The 26,739-nt window shown below is 31.6% G+C and overlaps 2 protein-coding genes across 2 annotated transcripts in view; one reads left to right on the top strand and one right to left on the bottom strand.

Moving 5' to 3' along the window:
* Positions 1–7,685, bottom strand: part of LOC115878241 (DNA-directed RNA polymerase, mitochondrial-like) — a 28,520-nt gene extending 20,835 nt beyond the window's left edge. Inside the window, exons 1-8 of the mRNA XM_030894669.1 lie at positions 7,436–7,685; positions 7,111–7,209; positions 6,897–7,053; positions 6,671–6,775; positions 6,485–6,604; positions 4,474–4,765; positions 1,498–1,956; positions 6–347 (exon numbers count right to left, since the gene is read on the bottom strand). Coding sequence (XP_030750529.1) covers positions 6–347; positions 1,498–1,956; positions 4,474–4,765; positions 6,485–6,604; positions 6,671–6,775; positions 6,897–7,053; positions 7,111–7,209; positions 7,436–7,577 — 1,716 coding nt within the window. The 5' untranslated portion in view covers positions 7,578–7,685. The remainder of the gene's footprint in view (positions 1–5; positions 348–1,497; positions 1,957–4,473; positions 4,766–6,484; positions 6,605–6,670; positions 6,776–6,896; positions 7,054–7,110; positions 7,210–7,435) is intronic.
* A 243-nt stretch (positions 7,686–7,928) lies between these two features.
* The window catches only part of LOC115878240 (intracellular protein transport protein USO1), a 39,280-nt gene continuing 20,469 nt past the window's right edge, over positions 7,929–26,739 (top strand). The window contains exons 1-2 of the mRNA XM_030894668.1: positions 7,929–8,081; positions 14,905–14,993. Coding sequence (XP_030750528.1) covers positions 14,920–14,993 — 74 coding nt within the window. The 5' untranslated portion in view covers positions 7,929–8,081; positions 14,905–14,919. The remainder of the gene's footprint in view (positions 8,082–14,904; positions 14,994–26,739) is intronic.

The following is a 26,739-nucleotide window of genomic DNA, read 5'->3' as shown; positions in this document are numbered from 1 at the left end:
TTTACCTTTTCTAAAACTCCAGTTTTCTGTTTCAACAACATTAAATATTGCCCATATACCCTCCAGCCTAGCATTCTGTACAACACATTTGTTTCTGGGCTGTACGTTTCCGAAGCCTGAGCCATTCTTTTACCCTCCTCTATTATTATATCTATGAAGTCTTTGCTTGGAATGCTCCTTATGTAAGGCTCCAGGTTCAACGCAGACCTTTTAGCCGCCAACGTTGCCAAATCCCTCTGGAAAGCTTGTTCCGCGTCCCTTCTCCACATTTTGAAGTGATTTTCTAACGTTTTCCGATACTGTAAAACTTCTGCCGTTGGTTCGTTTTTACTTTCTATACTTTTAATCTGGAATAACGTATATTAGAGGTTAGACTAGTATTTATTTACCTCGACACTCAAATCACCATACAAATATACATACCATGCTGGCAACTGTTACTTTTGGGTCAGTATTTACATGTGTGGAAGTAAATCGCATAGGGATCTTATTAAGTTGGAGTGAGAGAAATGCGACGGGGTGGTGTTGCGGCGTTGCCACATTTCTCCGATACGCCTTTCCCTATCAAGTAAAATCACGACCGCAAACCGCTTATTTTTATAGACTTTTTTAGAAAAGACAACTAGATAAAATCATTAGATCTGTTTCTGAGCATCTGAAATGGAATTATAAGGATATCATTAAGGTATCCATTTTTTATAACGAGAAAACATCAGTAATCGTGATAATTTAAAAACTCAATTTTTTACACATACATAACTCGCGATAACTCAAGGATCACTTTAGATACTGAAACTTATTTTTATTTTGAAGTTCGGATTTACAAGATGGTTAAATAAGAAAAATTCGATGGGCTTGTTATTTTTTCACTTCAAAATTTTAAAAAAGCTCATCCAGTTACTTTTAGTGCATAGCAATTTTCAGCAATCTTGTAACTTTTTTATTTATAAAGATTTTCACATACTGTCTGCGCAGAAAATATAGCAGAAATATTTACAAAATTTTATTTTGGAGAAAAACTACAATCAATGTTTCTGATGGATTTCGACATATCGAATTTCGAATTCAGAGTTCAAATAGCGCGACCATTGTCAAACACCAATTCAATTCCACTTATTTTTACCAAAAGTGCAAGTGTTTCTGACTTGCACTTGAAAATTTACAAGGTATAGGGAAATTACAACGACTCGTTAATAAATAAAGAAATAAATTATCTCGAGACGTAATTAAATCGTGAAGCTAAACGCATGATGTACACCCTTTCCTAGAATTTTAAGTACTGACTGGGTCGACCGGTCGACAGCGACGAATCTGCTATATATATCTGCCCTTCCACGTCTCTTAGCAATGTGCACAGTTTCTCGGTTTATTTCATACGTTTGGCAACGTTTTTACTGTTCTGTCTTTGTTCAGTACATTATAAACGCATTATACTCTTTTTACATATGGAAATATGGACCCAAAACTAACCTTTGCCAGCCCTTAGTATGTACTTACTGTTATATAAGTATCTTCCTCCTGTTTGAGCTGTTTAGCAACTCTGTCATTCATAAATTCGGGTGTAAACAAACCATTATTTTCTTCCCACTCTGGCGGCTTAAAATTCACTTGTTCCTCGTTATTCAGATGATCGAGCAGTCGATTTTTATAATGCACATTAACCTTCTTATATACTGGTCTATAATTATCGTCAAAAGCCTTAAATACTTTCAAAACCATCCTGCGTTCGTCGTTAAGAAATATGCCGTTATTCATGATCATGTCGAAGGTATAGCCTTTTCTTAGTGCGTCTTTCACGAATATTCTTATATCTTTTAAGTAGTGGTCTTGTACGTTAATTTTACCTAAGCACGCAAAAATGGCAATGTAACATTGCATATCTGGTGAGATATTTTCTTCTTTCATTATTTCCAAGATTCTTTGTAAAGACTGATAATCGCCTTTGTTTGCAAAACCCTGAAAAAAATGTAATAAAATTAAATATCAATACATATAATAATAGCTCTCGTATACCGTGTGTTGCATCGTCGAGCGGGACATAGGAAATCCCATGTAAATTTTAATGGGGTCAATTATTCGCTTCCATATAATTATTTTAGAGAATAATTCTATTTAGGTTTATTGAAGAGCACTAAAACCCACATTTCAAAAGAATAACTTTAGATATTTTTGATTAGCCCGTTTACGAGTTATCGCCGATTTCTTTTTAAATATTTCTCCTTTCTTATGGCCCTGTATTTACTTATGAGCACCAGTCAAGGTAAAAGATAACTGTCAAAGGAAGTTGTCATTTCAGAAATTTATCTATTTAGTGCTTTATTATTATTCTTAAAAACTCATACCTACATCGAAAATATTAGCCATTAATTACACTACCGAAGAAAAAGTATTGATGATTAAATGGTATTATCAAGGAAATAGTTATCAAAAGGTGTCGGACATGTTTGCTGCTCTGTATCCGAATAGGTATCCGATACCTGGAAAATCTACAATCGCAAGGAATATCCAGAAATTTGAGACCAAAGGTACCCTAATAAATAACTGCAGATGTGAAGCAAGGCAGGAACAAAGAGAAGGTGCAAGAAATGATACCGACTTGGAAGTTTTATTGCGCGTGGAAGAGAACGATGGAAAGATCGAATTTTGAAACGACATAAATACTATTCCTTCAAATATGAAAAACACCAAGAGCTACGAGATGGGGACGAAATACGGCGGCAGGCGTTTTGTTTTGATATGATGGAAAGAGCAAACACAGATAGGGAATTTTTAAAAAACATATGTTTCACTGACGAATGCACGTTTACCTTAAATAATGAGCCCAATGTTCAAAATTATCGATATTGGAACAAAGAAAACCAACACAGGTTTGTCGAAACAAGGACTCAATATCCACAGAAAGTAAATGTTTGGGCAGGGATATTCGGACACAATATTATCGGGCCATTATTTCTTACGCGAAATTTAAATGCAGAATATTATTTGGAACTACTCGAAAATCATATTTTACATGATGCCGCTAGGGAAAATCAGGAAGTTTAGTACCAAATGGATGGCTGCCCGGCACATAGTACCCTGGCTCTTCGGGAATATTTAGACAATAGTTTTAACGGAAACGTTATTGGCCTAAATCATACAGTAAATTGGTCAGCAAGGTCTCCTGATATTTCGACAAATGATTTCTTTCTCTGGGGCCATTTAAAAAACAGGATATACAAGAATAAAAAATACCCAAATCTAGACGAATTAAAAAATGCTATTTCTGCCGAATGCAATAGAATTTCAGTTTACCAACTAGCGAATGTAAGAAGAGCATTTTATGATCGCCTGGGTTATTGTCTAGCAGTCGATGGAGGAATATTTGAACATCTTTTTAAATCCTAAAGTTCTAACAATTTAATAGTACCTAAATTAATAAGTTATTGAATATTGTAATAATACTATAATTAACCTTGTAATTGATTACTTTATTTTACTTTAATTCATATTAATTTGTATTTATAAATACATCTTTAAGATTTCCGATGTAGGAATGAGTTTTCAATAATAATAAAGCACTAAATAGGTAAATTTCTGAAATGACAACTTCCTTTGACAGTTATCTCTTACCTTGACTGGTGCTCATAAGTAAATACAGGGCCATAAGAAAGGAGAAATATTTAAAAAGAAATCGGCGATGACTCGTAAACGAGCTAATCAAAAATATCTAAAGTTATTCTTTTGAATGTGGGTTTTAGTGCTCTTCAATAAACCTAAATAGAATTATTCTCTAAAATAATTAGAGAAGCCAATAATTGACCCCATTAAAATTTACATGGGATTTCCTATGTCCCGTCCGACGATGCAACACCCGGTATAATTTTTTCCGCGGCAATTTATCATAAGGGCGGTGTAATTGAAAATCTTCAATATTTCAAAGTTTTCCAACTTTTTTACATATATGTCCTTTCGGTTTGGTTTGATTTAGTTGTCGTTTTTTGCTACTTTATTGACAATTTTTTTAAAATTTTCGCATTTATTGACCATAGCGATATTAAGTTGATAAGAATAGATATTATTCATTGATCTGTGGGAAAGGTCGGGAACTCGGTCGGGAAGAAGATCGCTGCATAGTGGTGGAATAACGCATTTCCGCGGAATTTCATTTTCGTATTAGTAGTTACAAAGACGTCTAAAATATGAAATAACATTAATTTTTCATGTATGTCATTTCGTTACTTTTAAACCGCATTCAAAAAATGGTGACGCATTTCCGCGGCAAATTTTTTTCAGTAATATACTCCCTGAGATACCTAAATGATATTTTTTTTTCTTTTTTAAAAGATTTCGGCTAAATAAAACTTGACCCAAAAATACAGTCGAAAATCGAGCGAACGTCCGTTGCGGTCGGTTTCGGCCGGCCGACACTCCTAGGAAACCCCAGCTCAAGGTAAATAACAAACAAAACCAAATTACACTTAAATAGATACTTACTTTAAGTAAAGTACAGTAGACATTTAGCTGCTTCATCGGCGAAAACCTACTGCTGTTACGTTTGACTCTAACTTGATGAAACTGTAGAGCCTGAAAACCCCTTTTCGGATTCCTTAAATTGTTGCATACCTCTATGTACGCGGCCAACGTTCTGGCGGCAATTTCATTTCTATGTTCTTCGACATAAGGTTTTGAGACATTATCGGTCTGTTCTTCCTTAATACCAGATTTGCTGGCTTCCACAATATCTTCTTCTTCCACCTCGGGTTGAAACGACGATGATATACCCAAACTAAAATTTAAAGAGTTCAGAGTGAGTGTAAGCATCTTTAGAAACCGCCAAACTGGGAAAAAACAGCCTAGTCAGAAGATATACAGGGTGGCGCCTCTCATACGCCGCGGGGGCTCCAAGGAGAACGACAGATTGTATTGAAATGAAATTTTGTGAGCATATGTAGGTTAATTCAGAGCACTTTTTAAAACCATAGAGTACTTATAGTTCTACAGGGTGTCCCCAAAAAAATTACATATCAAAGTTGTGTTTTTTGTAATGGAACATACTATATATTAATTGATTTTCGGATTCTAGGAGAAAAATAAAGGTGAGTTTTATAAGAAAAATATATGACTAAAATGTAAGGTTTTTGACATATTTAACATTTTCTAAAAATAAAGAACAATTTTTAAATTACAATAAAAGCTACCTAAATTGGAATTTACCCGGTATAGCCTAATATGTAGTTAAATTAACTATTGTACTTTAAATCAAATTAAAACTTGGTCCAAAAAGTTATACAGGGTGAGACAAAATTAATGTTGAACATTGGTCACCTTTAAAAGCATGTTACTCTTTTATTTTAAATGGAACACCCAGTATATTATTCCGATATTCAATGGAGAATTCATGTCTCTTCAAAATACTATCAAGGTTGCCTACCCCTCAAACAAAGATTTTCCTAGATATATTCATTTACATGATATGATCTGAGTAGATCTATATTATTTGATAAAATCTAGGTGGCTGTGATATGGTCTGACGTTACTTCAACGTAGCTGTTACATTAATTCAACTTTATCTACTAGTTATCATTTTGTGTCAGTTGAAACTGTTAAAGACAGTGTTTACAAAACACGACCAACTATTGTCGACAACATGAGAGAAATTATTATAGCTGCTTTTCGAGGTAGAACTCTACATATGCCTTTTAAAATGAAAATATCCTTTTGAAAAGACAATCATTTTATGCAGTTAACAGGAAAGGAAGCATTTTGAGCATGATTTCATCTAAGCTAAAGGTGTAACTTGCTTTTAAAAGTAACTAATATTCCATATTAGTTTTGTCTCACCCTGTATAACTTTTCGGGTCAAATTTCAATTTGGTTTAACTTAATTTACTCTTTATTTTCACACAATGTGAAATATGTTATCCTTATATAGTGTATCCTTATATTTTTGGTATATGCTTCTATAATAAAACTCACCTTTATTTTTTTCCTAGAATCCGAAAATCAATTAATATATAGGGTGTTCCATTAGAAAAAACACAACTTTGATGTGTAACTTTTTTGGGGACACCTTGTATAATTCTATATATTTTTATAAAATGCTTTCAGTAACTTACATATGCTGCCAAAATTTCATTTCGATATAAACGACCATTCTCTTTGGAGCCGCCACGGCGTATGAGAGACCCTGTATAGCGTCAAAATTATACTATAAAAGAAAAAAAGCAGGCAAGTCAAGCAAAAAGAGGAGAAAACCAGCTAAGTCAACGTCAAGTTCTAACAATTGTATGTTACAATGGTATTTTATCTAATAAAAAATACTTTACCTAGTTCTAACAAATCTCTACTACTATTTCTAGGCCTGCTGCCAATTTCTGTTTTGAACATGAAGAGAAATTGATTTACCTGCTTTTTTCCCCTTGCCCTTCATATACATATTTTTAATAACAGCCAATAAGAAAATTAAAAATTTAGATGCCCTATTATAAAAAATAAGAAAAAATACCTTTTAAACTGTACGTCATTATGTTCATAATCTTCTACGACATCTTCTTCAAGATCATTTTTCGTTTCTGTTACTGCTTTACTTTTTCCTTTAGAAGTCTTCTTTTTAACAGAAATATTACTAAAATAAATTATTAACACTATATATGAATCTGACTATAAAACATAAGAACATAAACTAAAATACCTATTAGTTATCACATCAGATGTAGTAGGTTCAGCAATTGGAGTGTCTGGTATAATTTCTGGAACCTCATTTGCTACAGAACTAAGGCCCTCTATGGCTAAGTTACTACGAAAGAAAAATAAGGAATTCTCAATAAAAATGTTCCATCAGATATGTTTCAGATTTTAAATTATATATCACCTAGTGTATTATGTTTATATTTTGGATTATAATTATAAGAACATACCTATATGTATGAGAAGATTGATCAGCATTTCTATGTGTTAACAGCCTTATTTTATATAATTCATCTAAACTAAAATCCGATTGGGTCAATACATTTAAATCCTCAGAAGTAAACTTCACAATTTTTGCCTTTTGCAAACCAGAAAACTTGTCAGTTACTACAAAAAGAATACATTAAAAATGTAATCCTATTACTATTAATAAACTACACTTACCAACAAAAACGTCAGTAGTATTTTTAGTTCGTCTTCTTCTTGTACGCTTACGTTTCTTTACTTCTGGGTTAGTAACAGAAGACTGATCTCTTGCTTGCACTAAAACACAGATAACATTAAAACTAATGTAAATTACCATTATCTACAACACTTTTTCGTATAATAACATTGAGCTTTTGAACTTAACTATAAAAAAATAACCTTGCCTGTCAGTAAAACTGTACTTCTAAAAAAACTTTGAATAACTGAGAAACAAATAGATCGTAATAATATCTAATAAATGCTCCAAAATAAATTAAATACATTAATATTTAATAAAACTTACACCGCAAATTAACATTTAAATGTTTACATAATAGGCACGTTTTTTCAGTTCCGCTTAATTCAGAATTTGCTCTTAAACTACGTAATGACAAGGGCAAATTTCGTTGGAGTGATAAAGTACTGTACTTGTACAAATGGAACATTGTATATTTCTTTCTAAAAGCATAATATTTTCTTCTAAATCCGAGTTTAAACCGAATTTCTTCCAAACGCAATGTTTTGATCGACCATGTTTTGAAAAGTGCTAAACGTCAAACGTCAGATTGATTTTGTATTGGATGTATTCCGAAATAATGGGTACGTTCAGAATTTTAAGTCGTAAATTTAAAAATGGTTTTAAAAGCAAATAAAAAACACACAATCGTCGGATCTTCGTCGGATATTCACGTACGAAATTCATTGTATACAGAGATCGCTAATGCAACATTTTATTTTTGTGAGTGTTTAAAGTACCATCTGGTGGATAATTGTGTTAGTTACGGAGCTATGGCGGGCGATTGAATTTTTAAATTCCAAAAATAAACTGCTTGAGCGCATCTTCGTTCAGTCTCTTAGTGCCTTTCCGAGGATTAATATGTTTCCGTTCCTTCAGTAGATTAGTGGTGCATTAGTTTGTTTTAATATATGCCGCAAGATTTAGATAAAAGGTAAATAAAATATTTCAGTATAAATTTAAAATATTTATATTACTCCGCAACTTAATTTTACAATAATATAGTTTTTGTTTTTGTACTTCTACAACTTCCTTTGTCACTATTCTATAAATAAGTATTGGTTTTATTTAATAAATTAGATAAATTTATTCAATATCATTCATAATAACATATAAAATTTACGACTATATATATACAGGGTGTTTAATTTTAAATTTAAATAAGAACAATTGAATTATAAAATTTTGTATAGCAAACTGTCATCATTTGGGACATCTTAGATAGAAGCAAAATTTAATTAAAAACATTATTCTACATTTAAGAATAATTTAATATTATTAGACCTTGTGTTATCTAAGATTGCGTGCACATATTTACTATTTACTGTTCTTAATATTACAAAAATAACATATTTTCTTGTTAGGGGTCAATATTATTTATTAATTGACTTTAAATATTATATATATTTATGTAAAATACCAAGAAATTTTTTTTAAATAAAATTACACTTTGAATCTTTATGTGCTTCTATTGTTTCTCTCAATTTTAGCTATACAGGGTGATCCACCATTTCGATAAAGCTCCATATTTGATATTTTTACTTATACCGGGTGCGTCTCAAAAGTTGCTCATCCCTATAACTTTTTCATTTTTTCGGATAAAAAAAAACAAGATTTGTTATGTTAGTATGTGACATAAATTAGGATTGGTTGACGTATTCAATAGTTTTCTGTCACTTCCGGTTTCACCGGAAATGACTACAACTTTTGATTTTTAAATGACACCCTTGATATTTTTTACTTTATTCGATAGAAAATGACACTCTGAATAGAATGACATATCGTATGTCAACTTTTGACATTCTCACATATGGTTTATTTGAAATAGTAACATGCGTTTTAAGTTTGTGGTATCAAATTATTCGTAAAAAAATGCTTTTTCCAAATATGCTAATGAACCACCCTCGTTCCATTTGAAAAAATTGAAATATGATTAAAAATAATACGATTTGGGCCTCTTTTAGCCCGACCAGGACAATAAAAGAACAACATTAGACGATCAAATCTATTTTTCCAAGGCTCCTTGATTAAAAATTAATATTTTTAATACAGCCAGACTCTAGATTGAAATTTAAAACACGATTTTTTTTAAGCAAGAATGTCAAAAGTTGACATGTGATATGTCATTCTATTCAGAGTGTCATTTTCTATCGAATAAAGTAAAAATATACTGCAATGAGGGTGCCATTTAAAAATCAAAAGTTGTTGTCATTTCCGGTGAAACAGGAAGTGACCGAAAACAATTGAATACGCCAATCAATCCTAATTTATGTCATATACAAACTATCTTATTTCGTTTTTATTTGAAAAAATTAAAAAAAGTTATAAGAGACTTCTGAGACGACCCGGTATATTATACAATTTTTTACGAAATATGCGAACAATGATATCGCACATTTAAAATGTATTCTGGTACATATACAGGGTGATACATATATACAATATGATAAAAAAAACGGCGTCAGCGATGGGTATAAAATGAATATCGCTGCCATTTTATATATGTATCATTATATAGGGAATGTCACCGACCGTCATTTCCAAGCCAACTGGACGCCGTTTTTTTGATCATACGGTATATTATTACATTAAAAAATTAAGTTAGTTATTAATTATAGTAATTAAAAATTCTGCTAGAGAATGAAAACAGAGTTTCTTCTAGTTTAGCCGTATTTATTATAAACCGCACATGTATAGGTTCAAGTAATTGACATAATTTCTATTTTAAGGCAATTGCAATCATCACATCTTTAATCATTACAAAATGATATCTTTTGTTTTCTATGCACGAGCAGAAATTTTTAAAAACATAGTGAAACCTTAGAGGGGCATTTTTATAATTATTACATTCACAATTCTTCTAATTTTGAGAACAATGTGTTTTTTAAAAACACGCTTTTGGATCTAGATATACCGGGTGCGTCCCAAAAGTTGCTCACCCCTACCGGGTGCGTCTCAAAAGTGGCTCACCCCCTATAACTTTTTTATTTTTTCAGATAAAAAAACAAGATTTGGTATGTTAGTATATGCCATAAATTAGGATTGATTGACGTATTCAATTGTTTTTGGCCACTTCCTGTTTCACCGGAAATGACTACAACTTTTGATTTTTAAATGGCACCTTCGGAATGTTTTACTTTATTCGATAGAAAATGACATTCTGAGTAGAATGGCATATCATATGTCAACTTTTGACATTCTCGGTAAATAAAAAATTGCATTTTAAATTTCAATCGAGAGTGCCACGACTATGTCAAAAACATTAATTTTTAGTCAAGGAGCCTTAGAAAAATATATTTGACCGTCTAATGTTCTTAGTGTCTTATCCTGGCCGGTTAAAAAATACCCAAATCGTATTTTTAATCATATCTCAATTTTTTCAAATGGAACGAAGGTGGCTCATTAGCATATTTGGAAAAAGCATTTTTTACGAATAATTTGATACTACACACTTGGTATTTAGAGTCAAATTTTCCTTACAAACCACAAGTTATCATTTCAAATAAACCATATCCGAAAATGTCAAAGTTGACATATGATATTTCATTCTATCCAGAGTGTTATTTTATATCGAATAAAGTAAAAAAAACCGAGGGTGCCATTTAAAAATCAAAAGTTGTAGTCATTTCCGGTGAAACAGGAAGTGACCAAAAACAATTAAATACGTCAATTAATCCTAATTTATGTCATATACTAACATACCAAATCTCGTTTTTTCTTATTTGAGAAAATAAAAAACTTATAGGGGAAGCCACTTTTGAGACGCACCCGGTATAATAGTATTTTAAATAAAAAAACGTATGTATCATTAAGTTTTAAAAGTCAGGAAAAGAGTACTTGTAATAAATTAAAATAATAATTTTGAACAAATAAGTATCTGTTATATGTTATACCGTATGAAGTAGCCGAAAGAGGAAAATTAATAAAAATTTTGTTACGTTTTTAAATAATTATCTATGAAAAATGATATGAGTAAAAAAATTAATAAATAAAAAACATAAAAAATGCAGGATCACAAGAGTCTTACACTCTGAATCTTGGTCTGAGTCTTGCACAAAAAAATCCTTGCTTGTCTTGCACAAAAAAAAGACAAAACCAAACCAAACCAAGACCGCAAGACCAGTCCGCTCATCACAAGTTCTTTCAAAACACCTCTTTTTAAAGAACAAAATGCCAAGAAAATTTAAAAGAAATAGAAATAATTCTATTTTACTTAGAATAAGATCAAATTACCACAAATGCGTTTTCCCTATCGATTATTTGTGCTGTTGTGTTGTGCTAACATTGAGTGATTATCAGCAGAAACCCACATTAATCACGTCTATTATTGTTTAACATAAGCGACAAATAAAAAAGAAAGAAAGGATAGTAGTATAAAATGCAATCGACGCTCTAGCACATCAAAGTAAAACACTCGTTATCAAAATTTTCTAATTTACAAAGAGATAGGCTCGTATCAAAGAAGCGCGTCTTCCCTGTACAGTGGCGCATCTTTTGGGCCGGCCTAATGATCTAATAAGCTTCCCAAATTTTAGTAATTTTTTTCTTCTGTAATATAAAAATATATCTTCATCTTAAAATTTTCATGTATTTTAAAGTTTAATATATCATTCATCGTCGTTTTTTTTTCCGTTTTGGTTGTTTTCTCCTTTAGTCCTACATTTGTTTCGAGACACAACGTCTTTTACAAAATACGTTTTTTAGAACAAAATGATAAATAGAAAAGTTATAGGGAAGGTTAAGAAGCACATTTTAAAATTACTGTAGAGTATACTTCAAAAAAGTGTGGCGGATATAATACATACATACATACATACTGCCACCATACTGCCACTACTCGCTGACGAGTATTTGACCCGCATCAGAAGATGGTTACGCAAGGCGTTTTTCTGTCATGAGCTTTTCTGTGACTGAAAAGCCCGATACGTGATGTTATCTGTCCACCGCACTCCGGACATTCAAAAATCTCATTACTTTGTTGCCTCTTTACTTTTTGGTTGTCGCTGTTAACTGAGTTTACAATAATTCTTCTCCATTCCTTTCTATTGTGAGATTGTGAGCTGCTTCTTCCCACTCATTCTGCATGTTAATCCCCTTTAAGTTTACGTGGAAAATATCCTTGTACCTTTTGAGTTGTCCACCCGGCCTCCTCTTACCGTCTACAAGCCCATCGTAAAGCAGAGATTTTGGTATGCGGTTTTCTTGCATTCTGCATACGTGACCAGCCCATCTTAAGCGGGATTTTGTAAACATATTACATCGATACTCTCGCAGTTAGCTTTTTCAAGAACCGATTCGTTTGAGACAATATAATATATATTTTTTAATTGGAATACCATATTTTTTTTATTTTATTATTATATTCTACGTACAGTTCGGTAACTTTTTTTGCATATGATGTTATCTAAAATTAATAGATTTAGTAATAATTCAATTTCTTTAAAGAAATATTAGATTTCGCTACAGTAAAAATTATGAATGAAGCAAAGTTTGTAAATTCTATCAGAAAAAATGATAATACATACGGTGTACCATTTAAAAAAATTGAGATTATTTAATTTGAAATAGTCGAAATTCATAAATCAAAGCTAATATCGCGAAGCCTACCAAAAACACGTCCAGAAAGTGCCGCGAGCTTTCTTTGATCGGTCGTCGTAAAACCGACAGAGGACGGATAGTAACGAGGCTCCGGGACCCGTCCACACTTAGCAAATTTGGAATGTCTCGCGCTCGTCTCGCTCTCGTCTCGTCAAGTCTGGATGCACCTTTACTCATTTTACATTCTCTAGCCAAATATTTGTACAATGGTCATTTAGTTAAGAGTCTATTACGCTGTACTGTTCGGGTCGCCCTCAGGGGTCGGGTAAAGCGGACGTGTGACCGAAGGAAATATATATTATATTCCAGAAATCTGCCTAAGGCTTAGCCCGATCCTGTTGTGTTAAGCCACACCCAAAATTCCAAACACAAGTGCTTTGATTAAGGCTTGATTAAGGTTTACGGAGCTTCAGCATTTGCCATAAAATGGCGAGCAATTTGTTACTAAACCATCATTGTAATAAAAAAACTTCAGTCTATTTCCGTATTTCACAAAACTTCAGTCTATTTCCGTATTTAACGTAACTCTAAGAACTAACTTAGTTTCCCACTTTCCAACGAAAGATATAAAATAGAAAGAGATTACATTAGGAATGTAGCTGAGTGTAATGGATATTCTCCTTCACTAGTTAATAAATTAATTAGAAAACGTAGGTATAGGTTAATGATTTGTGAAAATTCAACTTTTCAAGTGGAGAAAGATACGTCTAAATATTTTTCAATACCGTTTGATAGAGACTTATCCCGTGGTCTAACAGGAATTTTTAAGAATGTCAATTATAAACTTGTGTATAGTGCTAATAATAAATTACGACAATTATTAGGTAATCCAAAGGATAAAACACCTCCACTGGAAAGGTCGGGTATTTATGAAATTTCTTGTAAACATTGTAATCAGAAATATGTTGGGAAACTAGAAGATCAATATATTAACTAGATTTAAAGAACATTTAGCTCAGATAAGATATGGTAGACCGGATAAATCTTGCGTTGCCGAACATATTGTTGAGAAAGAACATTGTATAGATCTTAATAATTTAAAATTAATTAAACAAGTCTCAAATTTCAGGCAATTAGATGCACATGAAAGCATCAGAATTATTAAATGTAAAGATAGTATGAACAGAGACAACGGTCCAATTCCTTCAAGTTCTTTGTTCCTACTACTCCAGTGGCGGAAATCTAACTGTTACGCTCAGTGGGCTCTGAGTCGGTTGGCTAGATTTTGCCACGCCCACTCTGTGCCCACTGAGCGAGTATATAAACGCTCAACTTGTAGATTGTACTTTAGTTTATAATCATCTGCTGATGATGCTAACATGGTTAGCGAAACGCGCGTCCAGTGTAAAAGTAAAAGTGTTTTGGTGTATTGTGGTGATTTAGTGTTTTTTTTTGCTGTGTAACACCAAAGGTTCCAACCCTCAACTGTAATCCATTTCCGTAGTGTAACGGGATTTTAAATTGTCTTTATTTTCGAGAAAATTTAGTCCAAATAAGGAGGAAAAATATTTTGTTGATGTTTGGCCATCAAAATCTTACAAATAAAGAAGTTGTATAAAAATGTGCTACAATACGGATATAGTACCGTATGATCGAAAAAAAAACGGCGTCCAGTTGGCTGGGAAATGAACATCAATGACATTTCCCATATAAATTTACATTTAAAATGACAGCGATCTTCATTCCATAGCCATCGCTGACGCCGTTTTTTCTCGATCATACGGTATAATCCTTTATCTTTAATTTCCTTCTTCATTTGTGTACAAATACCTAGCCAGTTTGACATAAAACGTTAAATGCCGAACGCTTATTTTGCTACTTTTCGGACTAGTGAAATTGACTCTTAAACTTATTTATTCATCTAATATTTTCTAAAGAAAAAATAAATTTTATTGTAAAAAATTTGATTGTGATGCAAGCTATGAATAACTTCCCTATTTGTTGATGTAACATGAAAGATAAAGTCATTTATTTCTTGCATTTCATTCTGCCCTCCAAAAAATAGACTAGAGACGCCCCTGTCGGTACTCAAAGGTCAAATCGTCCAACTATCTTGTTTAATTATTTGTATTGTCACTATTTAGCAAAACACTCATTAATAACTTTGATATACATTGAATTCTTAATAATTTTTAATATTTCTGTTTTCGAAATTTCAGCGGTCCGGATTAAAAATGCTGGCGAAAGTTCTTCTGAGTTGCATGTTAATTTCTTCTGTAGTGGTACTGAAAGTGGACGCAATTGTAACGTAAGTACATATTGTTTTTGTAATTGTAAGTACCGATGACCGAAAAAAAAACGGCGTCAAAAGCAGCTGGGAAATGACGATCGAAAATAATTTTGCTGGGGTCAATGTCAAAAATTAACACATAATTATAGAAAAATTGAAAAAGGGTAGGACGTTTCCAGACACATAATATATTTACAAAAACATATTAATTTTCAAATTTTAACATACACCATTTGAAAATCATTTTTACTCGATATAAAAATAAATTACAACCTTTTTAAGACCAACTGGCAGTAAGCGCCATTTGATGGCCAAATAAATGACGTCTAGGGCTTGATCTCGCCAAAATTATAATCGATTTGTTATTCTCCAGCTGTCTTTGACGCCGTTTTTTTTTCGATCGTATGGTAGTTTGTACAGGGTGGCGCCTCTGATACGCCACGGAGGCTCCTTGTGAGCATATGTAGGTTAATTCAGAGCACTTTTTAAAAATATAGAGTGTTCTACAGGGTGTCCCCAAAAAAAGTTACATATCAAAGTTGTGTTTTTTGCAATGGAACACCCTATATATTAATTGATTTTCGGATTCTGGGAGAAAAATAAAGGTGAGTTTTATAAGAGAAGTATATGACTAAAATGTAAGGTTTTTGACATATTTAATATTTTCTAGAAATAATGAACAATTTTTAAATTGCAATAAAAGCTACCTAAATTTGAATTTACCCGATATAGCCTAATATGTAGTTAAAATAACTATTGTACTTTAAATTAAGTCAAAACTTGATCCAAAAAGTTATACAGGGTGAGACAAAATTTATATTGAACATTGGTCACCTTTAAAAGCATGTTACTCTTTTATTTTAAATGGAACACCTACTATATAATTCCGATTAATGGAGAATTCATGTCTCTTCAAAATACTATTAAGGTTGCCTACCCCTCGAACAAAGATTTTCTTAGATATATTCATTTACATGACTTGATCTGAGTAGATCTTTGTTATTTGATAAAATCTAGGTGGCTGGTGATATGTCTGACGTTACTTCAACATAGCTGTCTAATTAGTCCAACTTTAACAACTAGTTATCACTTTGTATCAGTAAAAACAAAAAAAAATCTCAGAAATTTGCTGAAAATGCAAACTTATCCAACATCAGATAGAATTGATATGATTATATTACTTGGTGAATGCAGTGTGCATTCATCAATTAATAGAATAATTAAATGCTCCTGATTTTATCTAGTCTGTTTTTTTTGTGGGGATATGTTAAAGACAGTGTATGCAAAACTCGACCAACTATTGTCGACAACATGAGAGAAATTGTTGTAGCTGCTTTTCGAGGTAGAACTCCACATACGCCTTTTAAAATGAAAAGATTCTTTTGAAAAGACAATCATTTTATGCAGTTAACAGGAAAGCAAGCATTTTGAGCATTTGATTTCATCTAGCTAACTTTTGTCACATAATTATAATTATAGGTTTATACTTAGTTATTTAGTTTTAATTCTATAATAATTAAAATATGTTTTAAACGTGTATCTTTTTATTACTCTTGAGTATTTTACTCTACAATCTTTAATTTTTGTTAAATTAACAAAAGCTATATCACACTAAATCACACCAAATAATAAAGATCTACTGACGCAAAATCATAAAAATTAAAACATCTAGGAAAATCTTTGTCTGAGGGGTAGAAAACCTTAATAATATTTTGAAGATGTATAAATTCCCCATTGAACACGGGAATATATACTAGGTGTTCTATTTAAAATAAAGGAGTAACTTGCTTTTAAAAATGACTACTGTTCCATATCAATTTTGTCTCACCCTGTATAACTTTTCCGGTCAAATTTCAATTTGGTTTAACATACAATGGCTACTGTAATTAAATATCAGGCTATACAAGGTCAACTAAAATTTACGAAGCTGTTATCGAAATTTAAAATTTACTCTTCATTTTCACAAAATATGAAATATGTCAAAATCCTTAGATTTTAGGTATGTGCTTCTTTAATAAAACTCACCTTTATTTTTTTCCTAGAATCCGAAAATCAATTAATATACAGGGTTGTTCACCACATACGACACGGAGTATTGTAGCTAAACGATGAGATTTTTACAAATTGTAAGTTTTGGGTTCGATGAAGGACTATTAGAGGTACAATTTAAAAATAATTTTACAAGATACAGTGTGTCCCAAATAAGTAAAAAATATCAAAGTTGTTTTTTTTAAATGGAACACCCTGTATATTATTACACTTTTAGTTTCTACGATTAAAATAAAGGTAAATTTGATTACGATTTATATTATACTTAAACCTTACCGTTTTTGAAATATTTTCAATTTTGTGAATTTGCAGTAAAAATTTTAAGGCTTCATTTCTCCAAGGGTATCAAAGTTTTTAATACTAAATATTTACTGTAGTTTATTTACTGATCAGTTATTATGTTGCAATAATAAAAATAATACTACCTTATACAGAGTGTCTAAAAATTTATTTTAAATAATTATTAGCTTCAAACGGCAATAACTTGTTTAATTTAAATGGAACACCCTGTATATTTTACGAGAATCAGATGCACAATTTAATTGTCTATCAAATTATATTATACCATTTTTTACCTACCTCTTTAAGTTTCCGTAGAAAATGCATTTTCTTGTAATTTAGAACTTATTTATCAATATACCCATGGACTATTGACATTTTAGATTATTTTTAAAGATGTACCAAATTTTTAAAGAGTACAGATACTAATATTGTCGATATAATTCGTTTATTTCATTAAAAAATAAAAAAAAAACTGTTTAAATATTTGTTAAAGAGGACCAATTAATATGATTCCAGTATTCAAACTACATTAACTGACTGTTTGCGTTGATTAATAATAATTGCTCCAAATACTAAAAACTGAATTTTGTATGGGCATTAGACAGTGTGATAAAAGTAACACCTTAAAATGATATTTCATTTTTTAATAAATGCTTATTTATAACAACAGAGACTTTAATTTGATAACTTATTATTATATTGATTTCTGACTCAAATCCACATTTATTTATAATAATTTATTAACGAACACAATTAAGTATGTAATTAATTAATATATGGGCGGAAATAATGGTGTTATATTTAATTAATGGTAAACTCTTTTATAAAGATTTAAATAGTTTTCTTTTTGCATATAATGGTCATAGTAATATTATCGTTTTGTTAAAAACGATAATATTACTAGTCTGTACATTTTGTACATTTGTTGCTTTAAAAACAATCTAAAATGTCAATATTCCATGGATATATTGATAAATGAGGTCTAAATTATAAGAAAATGCATTTTCTACGAAAACTTGAAGGGACAGGTAAAAAATGGTATAATACAATTTGATAGACAATTTAATTGTGCATCTGATTCTCCTAAAATATACAGGGCATTCCATTTAAATTAAAGAAGTTATTGCCGTTTGAAGCTAATAATTATTTAAAATAAATTTTTAGACACTCTGTATAAGGTAGTATTATTTTTATTATTGCAACACAATAACTGATCAATAAATAAACTTCATTAAATATTTAGTATTAAAAACATTGATACCCTTGGAGAAATGAAGCTTTAAAATTTTTACTGCAATTTCACAAAATTGAAAATATTTCAAAAACGGTAAGGTTTAAGTATAATAAACCTTAATCAAATTTACCTTTATTTTAATCGTAGAAACTAAAAATGTAATAATATACAGGGTGTTCCATTTAAATAAATACAACTTTGATATTTTTTATTTATTTGGGACACTCTGTATCTTGTAAAAATATTTTTAAATTGTAGCTCTAATAGTCCTTCAACGAACCCCAAACTTACAATTTGTAAAAATCTCATCGTTTAGCTACAATACTCCGTGTCGTATGTGGTGAACAACCCTGTATAGGGTGCTCCATTAAAAACACAACTTTTATGTGTATCATTTTATTTGCGGACACCCTGTATCATTCTATATACTGTTATAAAATGCTTTCAGTTAACCTACATATGCTGCCAAAAGTTCATTTCGATATGAACTACCGTTCTCCTTGGAGCTTCCGCGGCGGATGAGTATTAATACGGCGCCACCCTGTATTAATAATAAATAGCACATGCAGCTGATGCGTATGCTCTGCCAAAGAGACACATACATTAGAACAACAATCAAAACTAAAAATATATGGCCAGGGAACGAAGTGGAGCGTCTCGAGCGGCACAAATGTAAAAATAAACACCGCAGTTCGTTTACCCTCCGGAGAATGAATGGGCGCTGTTGCAGTCTGTTGCTCTAAAGACACGCATCAAATTCAACAGATTGAAAAATGGGTCTATTCAGAGTAATAAAAACACAGATAATTACTGTATGATTTATTTTAGAAGATCAGGCCTATTTTAAGGTACCTTATAAATAATAATTCTGTTTAGATATATTTAAAAAAAATAGTAGATATACAGGGTAGGGTGTCTCAGGCTGAGCATGCATTAGAAGTTTCTAGAGAACTAGAACATCTAGATGGGAGATTTTTTGCACATCATTGTTTCAGAACGAGATCTATCGATTAAAAATATTTTCAATATGGCGGAACTTCCGAAAGTACCGGAAATTGAAGTTGAAGTTCTTATTTTAAATGGGTGTCCCATTAACCGTTTTTGAGAAAAAAAATACATTAAAATTTTGGACGAAAAAATCTGCCTGTCAAAAATATGTGTATAGCCTAAACGTCAAATTTAGTGATTACCACAGCCACTGTGCCATAAAGAGAAGACATGAATGTGGCTATCTATTTCAAAAATTAAATTTTCGAGTGTCATATAATAATGGCCGCAGCTGTCATGGAATTGAGCGATTAAAAAATTATCATAAATATTTTTTTTCAAATGGAAACCCACTTTTTTTATTTCACTAGTGAAATGGTTTTTCAATTACTTAACTTTTTGACTATACATGTTCCTATACCTAAAATAAATCGTTTTTAAGTTATTTAAGATTTAGTTTTGAAGCTTATATTTTTCTTGTGTGATTTTAACTTTAACCAGTATATTCCCTCATATTGTAACACTTTGTTCAAAAAGCAGTATGTTATCGATCATCATTTCCAAGCCAATTTTGCGCTGTTTTTTATCGATCATACAGTATATTATTAATAATATCAACTATTAGATATCCCTAAAGAGCGAAAATACGAGATATATTTTTACAAATACACTTTCTAAACTCTTAAGCAGGCAGTATTTATAAGGTATTTATAATATAGGAAATTCCATAGGGAAATTCAAATAATTCGTTTTCTGACAGTTGCGAGTAAATTGTCTGACTGTTTGACACTTAATGTCAAAGGAAGCTAGATAAAATCAAGAAAAATATACGTTTTCAAAGTAAATCTTAATTACCTAAAAACGATTTATTTTATGTATAGGAACCTTTAGTTAAAAAGTAACGTATATACCTTTTTTCACTGGTGAAATAAAAAAGTGGGTTTCTATTTGAAAAAAAATTATTTATGATAATTTTTTAATAGCTCAATTTCATGACAGCTACCGCCATTATTATGTGACATTTAAACAATTTAATTTTTGAAATAGATAGCCACATGTCTTCTCTTTATGTCACAGTGGCTGTGATATTCACTAAATTTGACTTTTAGGCTATACAAATTTTTTTCGTCCAAAAATTTTAAATATGTTTTTTTCTCAAAAACGGTTAATGTTAGGTATGGAGTGTTTAATATGAAAATTCATAAAATTTTACAGAGAATTTAAGTACATAATAAAAAATGGGGGCACCCATTTAAAATAAGAAAGTTGCGGTCAACTTCCGGTATTTCCGAAAGTTGACCGCAACTTTCGCAACCGCACATTCTGCAAAAAATCTCCCATCTAGATATTGTAGTTCTCTAGAAACTTCTAATGCAAGCTCAGCCTGGAACACTCTGTATAGTATAGGAAAGGAACATATTACTGTTATAAATTTAAAATATCCATGTCATTATTTTCCTGAGGTTTTTACAGGAAATGTCCTAAGCAAATAAACCGAGGCTGGCCATTCGGTCTCGATATCAATCAAAACAGAAACCATCTGTAGACGATTGGCAATAATCTGCTAATACTAAAATTGGTTTCTGAAACATATAAGAAAATAAGCTTAAAATGAATATATTTTACTAGCGTGTACCCGCGACTTCGTTCGCATCGAATTAATAATTTGTAATGGTGATGATAAAGCAAGGCAAGAATTTCCATTAACATACAAACTGGATAAAATTTTATGTCAGCATGAGAAAAAACAATATGGTGATAAAAAATGTCTATACCTATGTGGCGGATTCATCTATCCAAAAAAATCCTTATGGGTTTTTCGCCACTGTACTGCAAGAAAAATCTACAAAATAAAATAGTTATTTTTTGTAAACACTTCTGCGTTAAACCTAAACGGACGCTGCTTGTCAGAAGTTGTGTTTACAGTAATAAAAATTTGCCTAACAAAGAAAAAAATGCTTAACGTTTCGGAAAGTTTTCTCTTTCCGTCGTCGGAAGCAAAAAATATAAAGAATCAAGAAAAAAACTATTTAAAATATTTAAATTGAACTATTCGAGAACACTTTACTTTTTAAAACAGATACGTCTACAAGAAATCGTTGACGTTCTGTTAAAAAGACATTATATTAAGTTAAACTTCAAAATTAACAATTACTACCTGATAATTACTTAATAAGGTAAAACCAAAAAGCCCAAACTTTCTGTATGATTATTTTTAAATTTCACGTATGTTATGTTTATTTATGTAATCTTCTTTAAAATCAAAGAAGCGATTGCCATACATTACTAACATCTACAGATGCATGAGCAATACATTTATTTTTATTAGATTGAATTAAAAAAGCCTCTTTTATTTTTCTTATAGAGGCTATCGCTTCTTTCATTATAATTTTGGCGTTATTAAAATTTATTCTGTGCCCTGTGTCCCATGAATGCTGACAAATCTTAGATTTGTGAAAATCTCCCTTTCTTAAATAATCTTTATGTTCTTTAATTCTAACATTTAAGGGTCTAGATGTTTCACCAATGTAAAATTTATGGCATTCACAGGGTATTTGGTATATTACATTTTTTGTTTGTTGTTCTGTATTTATTAGTTTAGTATGTGATAAAATTGATCTAAGTGTATTTTGTGTTTTGAAAGATGTTTGTATGTTATATTGTTTTCCTATCCTTCTTATTTTTTCCGAAACGCCTCGTATGTAAAGACCTATTAAATTTAAACCTAATATTAATAGAGAAGAAAGGTTAGCTATTAAAAATTTAAAAACAGACAAAACAATTAAAATATTACAAGCAGATAAAGGTAATGCTACAGTAGTTATAGATTTAGACGAATATAATAACAAAATTACAGATCTTATAAATAACGGTAGTTACACAAAACTTTCAAAAGACCCAACACCAACTATTGAAAGAAAAATATATAGAACTTTATACAAATACAAACATATATTAACAGACTTACAACGAACATTATTAACACCCCATTACAGTAAACCACCTCATTTATACGGTTTACCTAAAATACACAAACAGGGTATACCTTTTAGACTTATAGTCAGTAGTATAAATTCTCCATGCCATCCGTTGGCAAAATTTTTACTAGACATATTAAATCCGATTGCAAATAACACCGATTCATACATTAAAAACACACCACGCTTTATAGGAAAAATTTCAAAAATTAATATAACACCTAACAGTTTAATGGTTAGTTTTGACGTTGTTAGTCTTTTCACTAATGTGCCGGTAGATAAATCACTTAAAATAGTTAGGGATAGATTAGAACAAGATACACATTTAATAGATAGAACAAGATACACATTTAATAGATAAAACAAAATTAAACATAGATAGTATTTTGGAATTGTTGACACTTTGTGTTAAAACTACTTATTTCCAATTAAATAATGAATTTTTTCAACAAGATTTCGGTATGGCAATGGGATCACCTCCAATATTTGAGGGGTAGTTTCATCTCGTTGGAATTTGACTTTCAAAAAATCCGGTTGCCAAAAATAAGCTTTTTACATCAAGCAGTTTAAGCAGAATCATGGTTAATCAATTAGCCAACTTTTTGGAACACCCTGTATGATTTTTTAAAAAATTTCAAAATATGTAAAAAAACAAAATAAATTGTGCGTGTCCAAGCGTTTTCCCGAAAGACTAACCGTTTTTTAAATAACAAATATTGTAATATTTGAGGGGCGTTTTCACCCTCTTGGAATTTGAGATTCAAGAAACCCCTCCTTATCAAACCTCTACACCCCACAGTCAATCCGTTTGCCAAAAGTCAGCTTTAAACGTCAAGCAGATTAAGCAGAATCGTGATTACTCAGTGGTCATATTTTATGAAACATCCTGTATAAATTTTTTAAAAATCTTAAAATATGTAAAACAACAAATTAAAATATACATGTTTAAGAGTTTTTCCGAAAAACTCACCGGTTTTTAAATAAAAAAGATTCTAATATTTCAAGGGTGGTTTCACCCCCTTTAGAATTCGAGTTTCAAAAAATCCCTTCTTATCGAACCTCTACATCCTAAAGGCAATCTGTTTTCCAAAAATCAGCTTTTTACGTCAAGCGCTTTAAGCAGGATCGTGATTAATCAATTACTAGATTTTTCGAAACACCCTGTATACATTTTTAAAAAATCTTAAAATATGTAAAAAAACAAAGTAAAATCACAGATTATACAGATTATAATCACAAGATTAAACGAACTTACCTGAAGTGAAGTTCAATCTTGATTATATGAGGGTCTCGTCGAAATAAATAAGTACAATGTAGTTCCCTTTTCTCCATGCGGCGACCACACATTTTAAAGCCTAAACAAACAAATTTCAACATGCCCCTCGCTTCCCTGCTCCCTTACCTCATTACATGCCCTTGCATCATTTCTTATTTAGTCAATTTTAAAGATACTTATTATGTTGTTGTAAATTGAGGTTGAGGGTGGGAGGGAACTTATTTATTTCGACGAGACCCTCATATAATCAAGATTGAACTTCACTTCAGGTAAGTTCGTTTAATCTTGTGATTATATAGGTCTCGTCTCCATAAATAAGTACAATGTAGATTTTTAAAGTAATAACAACAACATAATCTTTTCTCCCATTTCTATATTGAAAATATATAAAGATTAATTTCTCAGCAAAACTATTCTCATTATCCATCAAGGATCTATTGTAAACAGTAGCGACATTCTAGAATTTTTAGACCAACCAGCAGCGAGTCTGATGGTATCAAAATTTAACCCTTTCCTGGCAGCTGCTGAAGTTACAGCATGCCGTGTACTATGAGCGGTAAAATGATCCGTATCAATCCTACTCTTATTTAGGACAATTTTAATCCAGCTCCCCAAGGTTTGAGTGGATGTTTTCTTATGCGGTTTCTTGATTGTTACGAAAACAGAAGTTATACTTCCTCTAATGCTCTCTGTTCGTTTTAGATACTCTACTAACGTGCTAGCTACGCATAAATTAGCGTCTTTCTTGAAATAAGGTAAGCGTAAAAAGGGTTGCGGCTTATTTCTACCGAATGTTTTTAATCTTGCGCTAATTTTTATATGTATTTCCCCTAACTTCCGAAAAATTTCCCTTATATCAATAAGCGATAGTGTTTGTAAACGTTGACCCGATGCTAAGGCCAGTAATGTCACTAATTTATGCGTAAGCCCCTCCAAGGTTAACTCATAATTATTTTTTATTTTTAAATAATTAAGTACTACGTACGTAGGATCCCAGGTATTTTCGGACTTGGGCTTATTAGGTCTCAACATATATATTCCCTTAAAAAACCTTTGCATACGAAAATCTTGTAAGAGGTCTGGGCCCGCTATCTGTGCTATGGCTGCTCTATAAGAACTTAATGAGCTAAAAGATGCGCCTTCGTTAAAGAGTTGAGTCAAAATATTAGAACGTTGGAACCCGAAACCGAGAAGGGATCTAAGTTCTTAACGCTACAAAATTCCCACCATTATTTAAGCCCTGAGTTAGACTGTTTTAAGGTGTTACTTGTTATTGAAGACATGCAAATTTCCAGCGCTTCTTCTGGAACATTCCCTAAGAGCAAGGCTTGCCTGATAGCCGGACCTCCCGTCAGAGAAAGATGTTGGCTAACGGGTGGGGAGATCCGCTAAAAGAAGTAAATATTTATTAATTTAAAAAAATAATCGGCTCATCTATTAACATCGCCCTTAAAACCGAATACCAAGGTTGCGAAACCCAGTTGGGTACAACCATTATACCTTCTGCCTGATCAGAAATAATTTTTTTTCTTTTTGCAGAGCCTTTGGGACCATTGAAAATGGAGGGAAAGCAAAAAATAAAATGTTTCCCAGTTTGTTGTAAAGGCATCAATGGCGTACATATCTGGGTCCCTGTGCCACGATATGTATTTCTTGCATTTAGCATTTATATGCGTAGCAAACAAATCTATTTCCGGTAAACCCCACTTATAGTGACCAATTTCCCAAATGCCCAGCTCGCTAAACTCCATTCTGTCTCGACCTTAAATTCCCTGGAAGCCCTGTCAGCTTCCTTATTCTCTTGAGATCTAATATAAGAGGCTACGATAAATAATCTCCTTTCCTCACACCATTGCCAAATTATTCGAGGGATATTGTTTAACTTGGAAATTGAACACATTATGTTCTATGTAATATAGGTATATGCCAGTGCAGTAACACTACTGCACTGGCATATAGGGTAGACAACACTGTCTACCTTGCACAAGCTAGAAACGTTAGATAAGTCATTAGCAAAGCCTTTCAAGCCAAAATAAACAGCTTGTAACTCCCTAAAATTTATGTGTTCTTCTCATTCGTAGGTAGGCCAGAGACCTTGAGAACTTATGTTATTGCAACAAACACCCCATCCAATATCTGATGCGTCAGAGAATATTTCCATAGAGTATTTACTATATGATAATAAGTTTTTGCTAATAGGTATGTTTCGAATCCACCAATCGGTATCAACACATAACTTCTTAGAAATTTTCATAGTTCCGTTATAATTTCCTTTATTACTCTTTAACGCTAAATTTTTTTCTCTCTCGAAACAATTTGGTATATAAATAACCGTACTTATGGCTGGACATATGGATATCAACTTCCCTGTTAGCCTTACAAACTCCCTTGTAGTGCATTTCTTCCATCTTAAAAACTTTTTTAAATGCAAAATTATTTTTGTGATTTTTTCCTCTTGAACAGAAATAGTCATATCCATAGAGTTTAATTTAAACCCCAAAAACGTCACAATTTTTTGTGGAGATAATACTCTTTTTATAGTTTACAATAAACCCCATATTCGAGTAGTCCAATTGTTTCTAATACATTTGCTAAACATGCATCATAAGAATCTCCTAGTAATTAAAAATCATCTAAATAAACAACTGAAACGTGAATATCTCTGTAATAAACTGATTTTTACATGGCTGTGCCTTAGAAATAGCCCCTATACTAAGCAATCTCCGAACGTTGCCCTCAATTGTCTTATGTTGTTGCACCGACCATTTATGTCTACCTGAGATTATGTTATGTGATGGTCTCGTCACAAACGGAATTTTAAAACCTTGCAACCATGCCATAATACATCTATTATCCCTATACATCTTCCCTGAGAACGCGACCTTACGCCGAAGTGTTGTATTCGGTTCCAGGTCCGCCTTTGACGTGGGCGGTTGTAGGAAGTTTCTCGAACATTGA

The sequence above is a fragment of the Sitophilus oryzae genome, unplaced genomic scaffold (assembly GCF_002938485.1).
Source record: "Sitophilus oryzae breed Bouriz unplaced genomic scaffold, Soryzae_2.0 scaffold_1502_pilon_pilon, whole genome shotgun sequence".
NCBI classification, from domain to species: domain Eukaryota; kingdom Metazoa; phylum Arthropoda; class Insecta; order Coleoptera; family Curculionidae; genus Sitophilus; species Sitophilus oryzae.
Note: the sequence above shows the minus strand (reverse complement) of the source record. Positions and strands in the feature narration are given on the sequence as shown.